This window comes from Vidua chalybeata, chromosome 12 (assembly GCF_026979565.1).
Source record: "Vidua chalybeata isolate OUT-0048 chromosome 12, bVidCha1 merged haplotype, whole genome shotgun sequence".
NCBI classification, from domain to species: domain Eukaryota; kingdom Metazoa; phylum Chordata; class Aves; order Passeriformes; family Viduidae; genus Vidua; species Vidua chalybeata.
Window position 1 is genome coordinate 14,496,784 of NC_071541.1, and position 17,031 is coordinate 14,513,814.

Consider the following 17,031-nt stretch of genomic DNA (forward strand, 5'->3'; position numbering starts at 1 on the left):
TTGGCACGCAGGCTGGCACCTCACACACGGCATCCTGAGGTGGCACGGACAGACGGACACGAGCCACATGGGTGCACAGACATGCGTGAGGACAGCAGGGATATACGGACGTGGATGTGCAGACGGATGAACAGCAGGACAGACAGCGCGGACATACGGCAGGACAGCACAGACACACGGACATGGATGTGCAGGGACCTCCATGGGAGCAGGGCCCCTGTGGGAGTTAGACCCTATGGAAACTGGACCCCGAGGGAGTGGGATCCCTGGGGAGCAGGACACCTGTGAGAGCAGGATCCCCAGGACAATGGGACACGTGTGGGAGCACGGCCCTGTGGAGTGGGACTCCTGAGGAGTGGGATACATGGGAGCAGGAACCCCAGCAAGTGCCATGGCAGTAGTATCCCTGGAGAGTGGGGCTGCTCTGGAAGCAGGGCTCCAGGGAAGCGGCGCTGGGGCATGTTGTGCCTGGTGCCAGGGCAGTGGGTGCCCCCAGTGCCCTCAGGGCCAGCCCCCAGCCCTCACCCATGGCACAGTGCAGAGTGGGGGTGAGCCCCCCCGGCCCTGGCCCCTCGCTCTCCTCCGCCAGCCCCAGGTCTGGGCTCAGTGCCAGCTCGTTAGCAAAGCCTTGTTAGCACGGCAGCCCGCTCCCACGGGAACTGCCCTGCTCCCCCACGCCAGGCCCACGGGCACAGGCCTGCAGACCCCACGGGGGATGCTGTATCCCTTCCCCTGGCATTCTGAGTTGAAAGCATCCCTGGCTGCCCTCATCCTGCTCAGTTGGTGCCGGTGGAGGTGTGTGGAGGGGCTGCAGGGCCTGGGCAGGCATGAGGCGCTGCTGTGGGGCTAGCATGGAGTGAGGGTGGCTACCTGGGCACGGGCCAGTCCCCTGGGTCAGTGGGCACACCTGGCCCCCCTCCTCAGGAAGTGTGGGGGGTTCTAGTTCCTAAGGGGGCAGCCCAGGGAGTTGGGGGATGGGGCAAGTGCCTGAGGGACCCCCGTTCTGGGAGAAACCTGGAGATGCCCCATCCTGCCCAGTCCCATCCTGACCCATTCCCTGTCACAGGCACCCCCGGCACCTGCCAAGGAGCTCCCTCCTCCTGCGGCAGGGGACACGGGACCCTGAGAAGTGAGAGATGCCCAAGCTCTAAGCCACCACTCTGTGACACCGTGTCTCCACAAGAGGTAGCCCTGAAACACGGCATCACCCAAACCGCTGTTCCCAGGGCTGCACTCACTGCTCTGCACCCAAAGGACCCCAAAACGCAACACCCGGGCTCCATCTCCCTCCCCATGTGTGTGCCGGGATACACCGTGTCCCAGCCACATGTCTATCCCGGGACACACCGTGTCCCCCTTCCCTTCCGTCCCGTCCCTCACAGCCCGTGTGTCCCCGCCCCGCCGCCGTTACCCGCCGCTGCCGCCTGAGGGCCCGCGCGCCGACAGCGAGCGGCCTCGCCCCGCCAGCCCCGCCCCGCCAGCGCCCCGCCCATTGGCTGCGCCATTGGCCCCGCCCCCGGGGCGCGCGGGGCGGGGCCTGTCGGGGCGGGCCGGGCCGGGCCGGCAGAGCCGCGGGCGCGCGCAGCAGCCGCCGCCGCCGCCGCCATGGGCTGCACCGTGAGCGCCGAGGACAAGGCGGCCGCCGAGCGCTCCCGCATGATCGACAAGAACCTGCGGGAGGACGGCGAGAAGGCGGCGCGCGAGGTGAAACTGCTACTGCTGGGTAAGACCCCCGGGCCCCACCCTCGGGCCCCCCATCTTGGCTTCTTCGCCCGGCTCGGCCCGGCCCTGCCGGAACCGGGCGGCCTCGCCACCTCCGCGCCCCCCCCCCCTGCCCCGGGGCGATTCTGGGTACCAGCGCCAGGAGTGCCCCGCCCCGCCCCGGAGATCCCCCGTGAGTGGGATGCTGGCCTCAGCCCAGGCTTGGGTTCTCCCCGCAGCGAGCTCTGGGCTCCATCTCGGGCCGCGGGGATGCCCCGGGAACGGGGGCCTGCCCCGCCCCAGGCTTCCGGGTTCCCCCCCATGGATGGAGCAGCAGGCCTTAGGATTTCCCCCTGGAGTCGGGTGTTGATTCCATCCCAGGTCCCAGGGATCTCTCCTGGGACTGGGGTGTTGGTCCTGTCCCGGGGATCCTCCCAGGAATCGGGTGTTGATCCTATCCCACCTCCCAGGCATCCTCCCCAGGACTGGAGTGTTGATCCCGTCTCAGGCATCCCCCCCGCCCCCGCAGGAATGAGATGTTGATCCAATCCGAGATCCTAGAGATTCCCTCCAGGAGGGGGTTATTGATCTTATCCCAGTTCCCACGGATCCCCCCCCCCTCTCTCCAGGAATGGGATGTTGATCTCATCCCAGCTCCCAGTGTCTCTCCCCGCAGGACTGAGATGTTGACTCCATCCGATTCCCCCCAGGAGTGGGGTGTTGGCCCCAGACCACCTCCCAGGGTTTCCCCACAGGAACAGAGCCCTGTACCCACAGCAGACCCTGGGTCCCCTCCAGAGTGGGGTTCTTCCCCCACCCCTCTGTGAGCTTTGGGCATGCCCCTGGCAGTAGGGTAGTGGCCCTACGCAAGCCTTGGGTGCCCCTCAGAGAGGGTGCCACCCCACCCTGGGAGGTGGGGATCCCCCCAGGAATAGCTGCCACTCCACGATGGTATTGTCTCCCCCTGTCAGTGTCCAATCTGGACATATCCCTTTGGGACAAAGGTGGGGGCATCACCACTCTCCTGGTGGATGCCCCCCCCCCGCAAAGGTCCTGCAAGCTCGGGCACCCTGTCCCACCTGCCCAGGATCCCTGGACTCCTCCATGGGCTCCTCTTACCCTGGCCTCTGGCTGTGATGGAGGTAACGGGGCTGACAGGCACCCATTGCCCCGTGCCTTCCCCACTGGAGCACTGGGGCAGGCCCGAGCCTCTCCATCACCCTGCCCTCTCCATGGGGGTTTGGGGGGCTTGGGCCATTGCCTGCCGTGGGCAGGGCCCCCCACAGCCCACGGGCTCTCTGCCTCAGGGACACTCGATTTTGGTACTGATAACGGGCTTTCGCTCTTCAAAGCACCCTGGTGGTGCGCCCAGGGGCGTTCACAGCCCTGCCCTGTGCCTGCGGGCAAGGCAGCACTTCGTTATTTTAATTCATTATTTCTCTTAATGACTTCCAGTTGGGCTTTTTATTCCCTTTGCGAAATTCCCAGGGAGGGCCTCCCTCCAGGTGCGAGGTGGGAGCGTGGGATGCTCCCATGGCACCGAGGGGCAGCGGGACAGAGGGAACCCTGACAGAAAATGTCTTTGGACTCATCTGCTGTCTGCAGAGGAAGCTGCCAGCAGCAGGAAGTCACGCTGAAATCCGGCAGGCCTTTATTTGCTCAACCCCTGCCTGCCTTGAGAAATACATAATTAATGCCTTAAAATGCTCCTTTATCAGAGTGCGTCTCTTTTTTATTTTATTTTGATTCTTTTTGCCTTGGCATGAGCAGTGCTGGCAGCAAAACACATCCTGGAGACACTGGGAGGGGATCTCTGCTGTATGGGGGGGCTCGATGGTTGGGTGCACTCACTGCCCCATTTTTTTTCTGTGGAAGGGAGAGCGAGGGGAGTGGAACCCTGTCATGGGATATGTGGGATAGTGGAGAAGCACGTGGTAGCTCTTTGTCATGAGCTGCTCCCGTGCTGGCCTTGATGCCAGGTCTGCTCCTCTCAGCCCACTGCCTGGTGGGAAGTCATGGGGAGGTAGCTGGCCAAGGAGGTTTGGCGCCTCCAGCCTCGGGAGGCTCCTGGGACTGTCCAGGACCACCCAGGCAGTATCACCCTGGTGCTGTGAGCTGTGAGTGCCCAGGTAGGGAGGGCCCATCCTGTTGGTGCCAAGCATCACTGAGAAGCAGCTGTGGGCTCGCTGGGTGACAAGGATTATGGTGTAGGCTGACTAGCTGACATCCCTTTCCTGGGTCTTGCTCTGTCCTGAAGTGGAGGCAGGAGGAAGAGGATGTCTGCACTCCTTTCTGCTGGGGCCAGTGTTTACGAGCGGCATTTCTGATCTCAGCTGCTTTCTAAAGCCAAAAATAGAACAAAATGGCTCTTTTTGTACATTTAAAAAAATGGTTTTTTCTTCCCCTTGCAGCTGTTGAGGTGTCAATAGCACTAGAGCCTTGGGTCAGCGCTGCCCATTTCCGAGCTGAGCCTTGGCCGGAAAATCCTCCCAAGCCGGCAGGTGGGGCCAGCACTGCCCCCCTGGGGGCTGCTGCTTGTGACATGTCCCCTCTGTGAGGTGGGATGGCAGTGCTAGAGGGATGCTCCCACCTCCCTGCTGCTCACCCTTCATATGGCTTTTTTTTTTTTTCCCATGGTCAGGGGAAGCTTTGAGGAGACCTGAGGCCTCACATGCTTTTGGGTGAGCACCTCAGCTCCTCATCACCCACAGTGAGCTCCAGGGTCCTCTGTGGGGGCTGCAGCCCTCCTGCCTCCTCCAGAAAAAGGAAGAGAAAAACTAAAGAGAAAAACAGCTTCACCCTTTGTGCTGCATCAATCTACAACATGAGGAGGAAATGTCTCTTCAAAGTGTGGCATAGTTTTTGGTGTCAACTCATGGTGTCCCACAGCCGAACTTTGGAGCTGGGGCACCACAGCCAGGCAGGGCATGGTGTGAGTGGAAGGCACTGGTCTTGGTATGTGGTGATGGCATCAGGAGTGTAGGAGCAGAGAAGGCTTGGGGCTGACTGCTGCAGGTGCCTCAGATCTGTGCTGTGCTCTGTATGTGGCCGTGAGCTGCCTCCTGCCTTTCCTCTGCCGTGGTGCGTGAGCTGGAGAGGAATGGACACACTGTCAGTGCAGTGGGGGCAGCCAGGACCCCGCAGTGGCACACGGCTCTGCAGGTGTGGGCACAGCACTGCTCTGCTGTGGCACCTGCCCGTGCCTTCAGGTTTTCCTCTGCTGTTTGCTCTGGCAAAATGAGTGTGTGTCAGATAGTTTGAAGCTCCAGTCTGTGATGAGGAGAAGGCCCAAATGAAGCAATATCCCCCAGGCAAAGCAGTTCCCCCCAAACAAAGAATGTGTCCCTCCCTGCTACTGGAAACCAGCAGTCTCCCACGGTTTTGGTGCTGGAGAGGGGGCCAGGAGCCATTACCAACACCTAAAAGCACCTGGAGCATCTGCCCCATACTTCCAACACTTCCTGGTGCCGCTGTCAGCTCCTCACCACGGCTAGGACACAAAGCCCTGCAGTCACTGGCTGTTTCTGCTGGGCAGCAGTGTTCTGGCCAACCCATCTCCTTGCCTGTGGGAGCTGGGATGCTCCAGGGGGATTCAGGATTGGCAGCAGGCAAGTGATTGCTGTGCTCAAAGCCCCTATTCCTTGTCTTTGGAGGATGAGGAAAGTAAAGGATTTCTCAGCTATGTTAGAGGTGGAGAAGGCGCTGGTGGGTTGATGATGATAATCCCCAGGGGTTTGCTCTAGGTGCAGACCCTGGGATGAGGACACTGCCCTTGCTGGCGTGGTGGCACCAGGGTACGTCGTGTAGGAACTGCCTGTACCAGATCCTGCCTGGGACAGACAGGGGCCGGGCACGGCTCGGAAGCGGGTTTTTTTTTTTTTTTTTTTAGGGTTTTTTTTTGGGGCTTGCATAAAAATAGAGGAAGGGAGGGACCAGCTGTGACTTTCAGAGGTTGTGTGGCCCCAGAATTGCCCTGGGTTCTTTGTGAGCTGCCTACTTTGCTGTGCTTGGTCCTGTCTTGGGGGGTTGTTTCTGTCCCCACTCCTTCCTCAGTGCTGGCTTTTGGAGGGGTTGGGTCCTCCATTCAGTGGGGACGCTGAGAGCCCCAGTGCTGTTTTTTGCCATGGGCTAGGAGGTGTCACCATGAGGGGGACCAGGGAAGAACTCAGTGCTGTTAGATGAAGAGGGACCTGATGTCCAACCCCCTGAAGCTGGTGTATGGGCTTGGGATAGGTTGGGATGGGATGGGTCACTACAATTCCCCCACTGGTGATGTCCTAGGGGCCAGCAGCTGCCCTCTGCTCCAAGATGAGCACTTAGACTCTGCCTAGGGCAAGAAGAAGGCTTATATGTATATGATTAACATATAAAATGCATTTCTAATGTACATCTGTAAAAATATATTTTAACTTTTTTTGTATTTTAACTTATTTTAACATCTTACTTTTTTTTAATGGAGCAACATATACATTGATTTCTATGTATCAAAAAGCACATATAGGTGAAGATATGTATATATATTTATATATATGTGTAGCTTTACTGTGTCCCATGGTCTGAGCCTACCCAGGGCTGGGATCACAGTGTCCCCAAGCGCTGTTGCTGTAGCCAGGGCTGGCCTGGCCTTTCCGCAGCCACCGGGTTTCCTGCTCCAGGCTGGAGTGCAGGTTTCCGGGCCGGAGACTGCTTGAATCACCGGAGCTGGGGGAGCTGAGTAATTCTCCATCCCGCTGGTGGAAAACCCGGCCGGAGGGATTCAGGTGCCGGCAGCATCCCGGCTGTGCCAGAGGGTGAGGCCCCGTCCTGTCAGGACAAGATAATGGCACTCAGACCTGGGGGCACATGGTAGCAGTGGTGCCAGGGGAGAGGGACCACTCTGGCCATGGCAGGGGCAGAAACAGAGCAGCAAAGTTTCAGGATTGCTGGAAAAAGCCCAGCACAAGGATAGTTTTGTCCAGCTTGTGGACACCGGCAGCCCTTGTTGGCACTGGGGTGCATTTTCCATGCTCCCCCTGGGAAACCACCCCTAGCCCACCTCCTCCCTGTGTGCCCTGAGCATCCTTCGTGCTGCCAATTTATTTCTATTTTATTTATTTTTGTGGTTTTTTTTTTTAATTTCTATCAGCTGCCTTGGACAGGGGGTCTGCACCCCCCGAATTTTTTGAGGTCCTGCCTGAGGACGTGGCATTCCACCAGCCAACGATGCACGGCTCCTTCTGGGAAGCAGCCAGCCCTGTGCTGGAATGGGATGGCCCTTGGGAAAAACGCCCTGTGTCACTGTGGGGTTTTAAAAAAATGTGATTATTTTTACAGCAATTTTCCATCTATTTTGGGTAGGAAGGAAAATGTCGAGGGGAATCTCTTTTTGTTATTAGAGTCTTTAGGGTAACTCTGCTTTTAACACACCCTTTTGTCTGTCCCATTTGATGGTGGGGACCCCACAGGTGCCAAGGGGGGTGGGCTCTGCAGCCGTCCCTCTGTCCTACCGTCTGTCTGTCCTGCAGGGAAGGGGATTGGTGGGTTTGTCCAGAGCTAAAACCCATCTGTAAATTCATGCTCAAATAATAGCTGCTGTTTGCCAGGTTGGGAAAGCTTGCCGGGACAGCAGCAGGGGATGGGCCTCTGGGTGCTCGGGATGGGGATGGCTCTGGACCTGCTGGCAGATTGAATTCCAGCTTTTCCCCTATAATGAGAATTTTCCAGCTATGCATTACTTCCATCTATATTTGAAATATTTAAAAGGATGGTGCCGTGCGGAAAAATGGAAAATCCCCTGTCAGTGATGTGGAGTGAGATGGATCCTGAAACCTGTGGCCAGCTCCTAAAATACAGGGATTATGTAGGTGCTGCCCAGAACTATGTGCATATATTGCACTAAATATCTGCTGCCCAGAAAGCATCATAAATCATGGGCTGCAAGATATATATGTTGGCTCAATAAAGTTTTTGCCAGTGGATTAGCAGGGAGTTCTGGAGCCAGGCAGCTGCTTGCTTATTTTAAATTTTTGAAGATTATTTTTAACAAAGAAAGGAGGAAATGAGCCCAAGAGAGAGCTCTCGTCCTGTTTTTGCCAGGCACTGCCCTGGGAACAAGCACTTCCTGCAGAGAGGCAGGGCTGGAGGAAGGACAGCCGTGGGGTCGGCTCAGGGTAGTGGGGGGTCTCCACACCCCCCCCAATATGCCAGCAAAGGAGTCCAGAGTTCCTCTGACACTGCCTCGTCCTGCCCGAGCTGGGCTGGAGGGTGGAATCTGGCAGTTGGCATCCAGCCCAGGAATTGTTTTGGGGCTGAATGGGCGGCAGCTGGGGTTTTCCGGGGATTGGAAATCCTTCCCCTCTGCTCCACTCATCGAGGGGGCTGGGGAGGGTCCCCCGCATGGGGAGGGAGGCTGTTAATTCAGATCCAAATTCCTGCTCACTGCAAGCATACAATCTCTTGTGCTGGGCAAGCTTCAGATGGGAGGCAGAGGTGCTGACTTGGAACATGGCTACCTTCCTCAGAGAGCAGGGAAGGAACTGGGAGATGTGGAGGAAGTTTGCAAGGAAATAGCCAGCCTTGGTGACAGTCACCCTGTGACTGTCACTGAGCCGGGAGAAAGCAGGAGGCCCCGGCAGGGTTGTTCCCTCCTGGCAGGGAAAAAATGTCAGGCAGGGTCAGAGAGAGGAGGAGCCGGGGATGGCTGTCTGGCACCTCATCTCAGAGATGCTGATAAGCCAGGTTCTTGCCTGACACGTGCCTCAGTTTCTCTGTCCAGGCACAGAGAAAAGATTGGGTGAATGCCACTGGCTCTGACCACCGGACCCAGTGGTACAGGATGGTGTTAGAAACTAGAGGTATTGAATGGGAAAAAATGAAGGGCTACGCCGCGTCCTTCCCCCCTGCTCCCAGCTCCAGGCAGGAGCTGCCAGCAGTGACCACGAGCACTGGCCAGACTGTGCCGGGTGCCGCGTCAGCGTCCTGGGGGAGGATGGGTCAGCAGTGCTGAGAGCCCCTGCTGTGCTGAGCAGTGACCTCTGAGCTGAGCAGAGCCCCTCCCTTGGCACATACAGCATGGGAACCGTGGAAGGTGCTCAAGTGGTAAATACAGGATCTCTATAGCCTCAGTATGGCCCCAGCATCAGGGTGCTCCATGCCCTGAGCACTGCCCACAGTGATGTCCCTGGGGATGCATGCCTGTCACCTGGGTGGTGTTCAGGCTCGTGACATGCGTAGAAGGAGTTTGTTCCCTGCCACCATGTCTCAGCTGGCATGATGGGCCCTGTTTTTCCCAGTTAATTTTAGCATAATCTGTTTTTTTTTTTTTTTTCTAATTTTTTTAACCTCCTCTATAATCTCTGCCCCCTCTGTGACCATGCTGGCACCATCCTTCTTGGGGCCCCCTGTAAGGGCAGCTCCATGGTCAAGGGCAGCACTGGGGGGACCCACAAAAAGGGCTGTGAGAGGACACAGGGATGGACTTTGCTTGGGATTTGCACCTGGAGGCAGGGACCTCAGCCTGCTGGGGGTCCTGGGGCAAGATGAGCCAGGCACTTATCCATCTCGTGACACTCCCTGCACAGAGAGGGGACAAGGGACATGCCCCTTTCAGCTTCCCCTTTTGGCTTCCCCTTTCTTGCAGCCAGGGTGATTTGCTTCTTCCCTGCTCTCAGCCAGTGGAGGGAGGGCTGGGCCAAGCTGCGCATTGCCTGCGTCGGGTGACGTCCCTAGGGGGGACAGGGTGGGGGAAGGAGAACCTTAGGCACCCTGGCTGTCTCACTGAACTCATGGAACCCTGCGTTTGGATGCTGAAAAACAAAACGACCCCAAAAGCTGTTGGCTTTCCCTGCTGGCAGCTGCCTCTGCAGCAGGCTGGGGCACAGGACCCGGCAGGCTGGGAAGTGCGCACTATTTAAGAACCAACCCGGGGGCGGCTGAGCCCGCTGGGATCGCTTGAGCTGGCTGGTGGAGGTGGCAACTTATTCCCGAGTTCCCTGCCTGTACCTTGTGGCACAAGCATCCCTGCATCCTGGCTGCTGCTGCCTCCAGCTGTGAATGTGTAGTGGGGCTGGTGCTCCATTGTTCCCCAGCACAGAGGGGATGTAGGATGCAGCATCTCAGGTTCTGCTGGGAGATGGGATGGCACGTGATGGGCAGAGCTTGGGCCCCTTGTCACGGGGAGTTCCCAGGTTCAGCCAAAGCCAGGATTGCCCATCAGCTGTGGCATGCAAGAACTGTGGGGAAAATGTTAGTGTGTTGATGCCATTTTCCTGGCCCAGAGCAGGTGTCATTTCTTCCCTTGGGACCTATTGCGAGGGCCCCCAGACTCTCATTTTGTTCCCTCTTTCTTGGTCCTGACATTCACAGTGCACATCCAGTCATCTGCTCTGGCTAATGCTGCTTCTCCAGTGGCCAAAGCACCTGCTGCATTCCCTCCCTGGGCTGGGCGGCTGTCCCAGTAGGGTAAGGGTTCCTGGCTTTGCACAGGACCTCATCCCTTCTCATTTCTCCACAGGTGCCGGCGAGTCTGGGAAGAGCACCATCGTCAAACAGATGAAGTGAGTGGTCCTTGCAGTGTCACTGTGGCTGACACTGCTCAGGCCTTGGCCACAAGCTCCAAAACCAGTGGCTGACAGGGAAGGCTCCCTGTTGGTGTTGCCACAGAGCATGGGTGGGGAACAGCATCCTGGAGTACCCACAAAGGGCTGATCTTGCCTGTGTCTCTTCCCTGCCCCAGGATCATCCATGAGGATGGCTATTCAGAGGAGGAGTGCCGGCAGTACAAAGCTGTGGTCTACAGCAACACCATCCAGTCCATTATGGCTATCATCAAGGCGATGGGGAACCTGCAGATTGACTTTGGAGACTCCTCCAGAGCGGTGGGTGCCCTCCTGCTCCCACTATGCCTGTCAGGGATGAGAGTTCTGGTGGCTAAAACAGATGTGCCCAAAACTGGACTAGGATTAAAGGTGGCTCAGCCCAAGCCCTGTTGTTGTCTGGTGGGCTGCCATCAGGTCCTTTGAGTGAGTGAGCTTCAATAAGTCCATGCCAATGCTCAAGCTATTTTATCCCTGCAGGATGATGCTCGGCAGCTGTTTGCACTCTCCTCCACTGCTGAGGAGCAGGGCATCATGCCTGAGGACCTGGCCAACGTCATCAGGAGACTGTGGGCTGACAACGGGGTCCAGGCTTGTTTCAACCGCTCCCGAGAGTACCAGCTGAACGACTCTGCTGCCTAGTGAGTACCCCCTCCTCTGCCCCAGCTTAGCTGAGCCCTGTGAGCCACAGTGCTTTTGTCAAGCAGCAGAAAATCCCCCCATGGGCTGCTCTTCACTGTCCCCAGGCGTCACCAGGCTTAGGAGCTGGTGCTGCCACTTCCCGCATGGTGCTGGGGCTGAGCCGCAGCGGAACTGGGAAGGCGGATGTTTCGAAAGCTGTTTCCTTCTCTGGCGGGGTGCTGTGTACCCTGGGAGGGGGGGCACTGGGGCATCCCCCTCCTGCCACTGCTCTGTCCCCACTGCCCTTCCCCAGGAGATGCTCTCCACTGGCTGCCCACTCATGAGTGCAGCCAGGGTGCTGCCCATCCTCATCACCCTTCATGGGGTGTCAAGGCAGGAAAAATTCCCAAGGAAAGCCCTGGGGACACTTAGGTCTGAAGAGGATGAGTAGGATGCTCAACAGGCTTCTCTTTTTCTTTTAACTGTTTTATACAGGAAGACTTGGCATTACACTTGTGCATTACCCAGCAAATTGGTGTTTAGGCAGATTGCTGCAGCTGGTTGGGATTATTCTTGAAGAGATTAATAAATAAAATTAATCTGCCTAATGTACCATTGCTGGAGAGAGCAACACAGCTGAGTCTGTGTTCAGCTCACACAGTGCCCTCCTACTCTCTCCACCCAGACCCCTTATGGTAAAGCAGTGTGGGGGGAGCTCGTGGTGTGCCAGGAGCACCCTACCAAGCCTGGCCTCACCTGGGATCCTGCATGCTTGGAACTCACTCACTGCCATCCCAGGGCAAGTGGTTTCCCCAGCTGTCCCCTCATGCATGACAGTGTCAGGTCCCTCTTTTGCACTGAGGTCACTGTGGAGTTGAGACTGCGGGAAAACTCCTGGCAACCACCAAACCTGGAGAAGCTCCTGTCAGCTCTTTCCTCCAGCACCCGCAGCTTTCACTTCCTCCTGACGGGCACACACCCACCTTTCCCAGCCCCTGTCTGCTCAGCCTCATCACTCCCCAGCCAGCACTGGCATTTCTCTGGCAGTGAGTGCTGGTTTGGGAGCACAGGACACTCAGCACGTGCCAGGAAGCTCACACACACACTTGGAGCAGGTGTATCTGCACATTGTCTGCCAAATGCCTGTCACTGTCAGTGCCATTATGGAGCGTTTAGCACATGGTGGGGGGTTGGAAAATCATTAATTAGGAGCCACCTTCAAGCTGTTGCTCCAGCCTTTTTCCAGCCCTGTGGAGATGCCAATCCCTTGCCCATCTCATAGGAATGATGTGCCCACAGTGCTGCTGGAACAGGAGAGCCTGGGAATGAGGAGCCCCATGCCATGCCCAGCACACAGCCCACCTGTGCCCCAGCCCTCTGCGGCACAGCAGCCCCCATCCTTTTCCTCCTCTGCCTCTTGGGGTTCCAGGAGTTTGGGGTGCCAGGGTGGTGCTCACAGCACCCTGGGACTTGATGCAATGTCCAAGAGCCTGTGGCGCTGCACAGGGCCCTGCTGTGGCGTTTCCTGTTTTTCGTAGCCAGAGGCCATGTGTGTTTCCGGCTGTTTTTTAGCTGCTCTGCAGCAGTAACATGCAGGTCCTCCACCCTCACATCCACAGCAAGCTCCTGGGGCACCTCCAGCTCTGGCTGTGCCCTGACACGCTGCAGGGTTTCCCAGGAGCTGGTGAGTGGCCGTGCTGCAGTCAGAGCCAAGGATCCCTATGGCCTCACGGGCTGTAATCTGGCTTTCACCAGATTACAGGGCCACAAATGCCTTAATTAAGACAAGCCTAATTTGCTTAAAGGAGCCCATTTGTAGTAACCCAATTAAAGCAATGTGAGCTGGAGAAATCAAAACCTGCCTTGATCCCCCTGGCAGCCCTCATCAGTCCTGGTGGGTGTTGCATGGTGGGGACCCGTCCACCACCTCGGCTGGGACCCTGTGGGCAGCAGGGCAGGCGATGCTCCCCAGGGGGCTCGGGACGCCTGCAGCCTCCCACGGAGCTGCTCCCTGTCTCTCCAGCCTCCCGCCTCCTGCTTCCTCCCAGGACGCTGTCCCTTTGTGTTTTTGACTATAAATGGCATGGCGCCATCGATTGTTTCCGCCAGCACTGCGGCTGGTTGCCATAGCACTGAATATTTTCCTCTTGCCATTTCCCCTGTGCAAATGGCCAGGGAAACGGGGTGAGCCCCCCAGCCCTGGCTGCATCCTCTGCTGGGCTCCCAGTGCCAGCACACTGCCCCCAGTCCCTCGGTCCTGTGTGTCCCGTGTCACCCTGGCCACTGGTGTCCTGCCCTGCCTGTGTCTAGCAGGGACACGGGCTTACCCCAGGATGCACGTGGGGCCTCTGCTGTGCATCCCAGCTTGGCACTGCCCACCCCAAATGAACAATGCTGGGAGATGGACAGAAGACTCTGGGCCAGTGTAGGGATATCCCATGGGATCTGGGTGGGTCGTGCCCCACAGCCCAGATCCCACAGCACCTTTCCTCTTTGTCCCCAGCTACCTGAACGACCTGGAGAGGATAGCCCGTGCCGACTACATCCCCACCCAGCAGGACGTGCTGCGCACCAGGGTGAAGACCACGGGCATCGTAGAGACTCACTTCACCTTTAAGGACCTGCACTTCAAGTATGTCTGACCTCTTTCCCTTTTGCCTTTTTGAAAGCAAAACAACCCCTTCCTCCCCATGTTGGGATGGACCATGGGTGCACACTGTGTTCTCCCCACCTCCTGGTTTGCTCATGGCGGGAATGCTGCCTCAGAGAGCGGAAACCGCTGAAATAGCTGGAACAGCCTCAAAAACACTTCACAGAACTCAGCCTGGGGGCGGATCCAGGCTCTGGCAAGGAGGGGAGAGGGAAGGCGTCCCTCCTCGCGTTGCTGTGACGCTGCTTCCGCTGCAGGAAGGGCGCTGGGCAGGAGCTGGGGTCTCGGGGTCAGGCAGTGGCAGCGCTGCCTGCTGGCACCCTGTGGTTGCTTTCCACTGAAAACGCATGGGAAATAATAAGGGTTCCAGTTTCGGAGGCAAAAAGCTGCCATTGTGCACATCCCCAGGGGATTTAGTCCCATGGCAACAGAGGTGATGTCAAAAAGATCTGCTGGGGACCTCTCTGAATGCAGGGGGCTCACAGGGACCCCAATGCCACCCTGGTAGAATGGAGACACTTGGTTGTGCATTGCCAGGGGAGCACTTTGAAAGTGGCAGTGGGGGTGGTCTGGGGGGAATGCAGTATGTCCCAGTGGGGAAGCCTTCCCGCCAGCCAAGCAGTTGGCAGTGGGCATGGCAGTGGATGTGGAATGCTACTGCTGGGCTCCTCTCCATGGAGGCAGGGCATCCTCTGCTGCCCGTGGAGGGAGAGGCACATAGTGCATTGGGATCATCCCCAAGCTCTGTTGCTTCACAATCCTGCTGAGTCCACAGTGACTTGGCTCCCCTTGGTCCAAGGTCTCTGGCAAAGCCCTGCTGTGCCTGCTCTGGAGCAGGTCTCTGGGGAACATGACACTGACACCCCCTGGGAAAGGTGGCCTGATCCTGCCCCAGCTCACATCAGGGATTTGCTTTGGCTGGGAAATGAGCCTAGACACTTCCTGGCAGCCGGAGCTGGGGCAGATCCTCAGTACTGGCCAAATCCCTGGGGCAGAGGCACTGTGTTCTTCCTTTCCCCAGTGCTGCTCCTGCTCCGGGCAGCTGGGGACACTGAGACAAGGCATGGGGTGAGGGTGGTGGTGTGGGAGCTGCCATCCATCCCCATGTCACCCCCTTGCTGCAGGATGTTCGATGTGGGTGGCCAGCGTTCGGAACGGAAGAAGTGGATCCACTGCTTCGAGGGGGTGACAGCCATCATTTTCTGTGTGGCCCTGAGTGCCTATGACCTGGTGCTGGCTGAAGATGAGGAGATGGTGAGTCATAGGGATGGAACCAGTGCCATGAGACATTCCCTCTATGGGGGGCTGGGGGAGCAGCCCCTCCTCTGGTGGCCACCAGTGCCCTGGCCAGTTTGGCCCAAGCCTTGCAGGGCTATTGGCATCCCCTGCCCAGGCAGGCAGGAGCATGGGGGGTGGCAGTCTGGGGTGCAGTGGGGTGGGTGGTGCCTGAGGGTCCCTGCCTGGCTCATGCTGCTGTCTTCCCTGCCAGAACCGGATGCATGAGAGCATGAAGTTGTTTGACAGCATCTGCAATAATAAGTGGTTCACAGACACGTCCATCATCCTCTTCCTCAACAAGAAGGACCTCTTTGAGGAGAAGATCGTGCACAGCTCCCTCACCATCTGCTTCCCTGAGTACACAGGTACCACTGGGACCCTCTGTGCCCTCTGCCCTCCTGGCAGGAGCAGTGGGCGGTGCCTTGCCCCAGGCAGGGTAGCAGGAGGTGCTAGGGACAGAGATGCTGGCTCCCCTGTGCCTGAGGAGCAGTGGGTTGGGGCAGCAAGTGAGGTGTGATGGGTGTTTGGGTTGCCCCAAGAGCTGGGAGATGTGGGGGGATGCAACACAAGGGGCAGCTGTCCTGAAGGGGGTTATCTGCCTCTGGAGCCTCAATTTGGCAACAGGACAGTGGCTGTGGAGGGCCAAGCCAAGCCCAAACCTGTGGCTTGGGCAACTGTGGGGCAGCCCAGTGTCTCTTCTTCCCCAGGGGCCAACAAGTACGATGAGGCAGCCAGCTACATCCAGAGCAAGTTTGAGGACCTGAACAAGCGGAAGGACACCAAGGAGATCTACACTCATTTCACCTGTGCCACGGACACCAAGAACGTGCAGTTCGTCTTCGACGCCGTCACCGACGTCATCATCAAAAACAACCTGAAGGACTGTGGTCTCTTCTGAGGGTGGCGCTGCCCAGGTGGGTGGTGGTCTCAGTAATGGCTCCTCAAATGGGGTGGTCATGGACCATCCTTCAGGTGAAGGCTCCTCTGTCCCCAGACCCGACCCTGCTCACAACCTCTCTCTCCTAGGAGCTGCAAAGGAAGGACCACACCATCTCCCACTCCTGCTTCTCTTCAGATTCATTCCTCCACCCACCATGTAAAGAGACTTTTTGAGTGTCAGCATGGTGGCAGGGCCCATGTACCCCCTGCTGGCCGTGTTTGCCCCCCACCATTGTCCTCCTCCTCGCCGGCGTTGCCCTTCCAGGGAAGACAAGGTTTTAATCTCGGTTTGTACCCCCTCCAACCGTTCCAGCCCCCATTTCATTCACTCCGAGCCCTGGCGCTCTCACTGTTTACATTGCAAGTGTTGCTGGCATGGGGGGCACAGGGTCCCCTCGGGGATGCCCACCCAGCCACAAACACGACCGATGACATTCCTTTTAGTAAACCAGAAAAGAAAGAAGAAAGAAAAAAAGAAAAAAAAAAATAAAGAAAAAACAACAAAACCAAACCCAAAACCATGCAAAAAAAACCACACCACACCGGTTGGGCACAGTTTACTTTTTAAAGAAACCTTTTTACCAAACTATTTAAAAGCATCAAGTGCTACATGGTGGTGGCATCCTCCGTGGCCAGCCCACCCCCCAACTGTGTGCCTTTGGGGGGGAGGGTCTGCACCCCACCCCGCCTCGCTGCCCCCATTCTGACGGGCAGCTCAGGCAGGAGGGTGAGCAGGGGGTGCTGCCCACTGCCTCTATCCCCCCCCCTCTTTCTAAGCCTAGTTTTTAGGGCTAGCTGTTGCGTTGGGCGAGGAGAGCCCGCTGTACAGAGCGGCCCCCGCTGTCCCCCGAGCCCAGGGGGACCCTTCAGTCGGTGCCTGCGGCCTCGCTTTTCCCACAGGATGTTTTACTGAGTCGTTCACGTGGTTTGAAATAATAAAATATAGAAAGGAAAAAAAAAAAAAAGAGAGAAACATTATATATACTGAAATGTCCTGTGTGACATGGGAGTGGGCAGGGGGGCTTCACCCCTGTGGGAGGGCTGGGGTGGTCCCCAGGGGTTGGAGAGGGACAGTTGGCATCCCCCTGGAGTCAGGAGAAGCCCCTAGTTGTGGAAGGTGAGGGCAATGGTGGGACCCTGGGGGGTGTAGCTGGGATGCTGCTGCAGGGCTGAGCCCTACCCCAAGGAGCTGTGGGGTGGGGGGGGAAACAAACACATGACCACGCCCTGGCTCTGCAGCGGTGACATGGTGGCACCAAGGGAGCCCCA

The 17,031-nt window shown here is 57.8% G+C and overlaps 1 protein-coding gene across 1 annotated transcript; it reads left to right on the forward strand.

Annotated features, from left to right (window-relative positions):
• Positions 1-1,555: 1,555 nt before the first annotated feature.
• GNAI2 (G protein subunit alpha i2) lies at positions 1,556-16,268 on the forward strand. Its single transcript, XM_053953761.1, has 9 exons — positions 1,556-1,723; positions 10,193-10,235; positions 10,415-10,556; positions 10,755-10,915; positions 13,399-13,527; positions 14,670-14,799; positions 15,035-15,188; positions 15,531-15,737; positions 15,850-16,268. Exons 1-8 carry the CDS (start codon positions 1,606-1,608, stop codon positions 15,719-15,721), a joined length of 1,068 nt encoding a protein of 355 aa, XP_053809736.1. The 5' UTR covers positions 1,556-1,605; the 3' UTR covers positions 15,722-15,737; positions 15,850-16,268.
• The last annotated feature ends 763 nt before the right edge of the window (positions 16,269-17,031 follow it).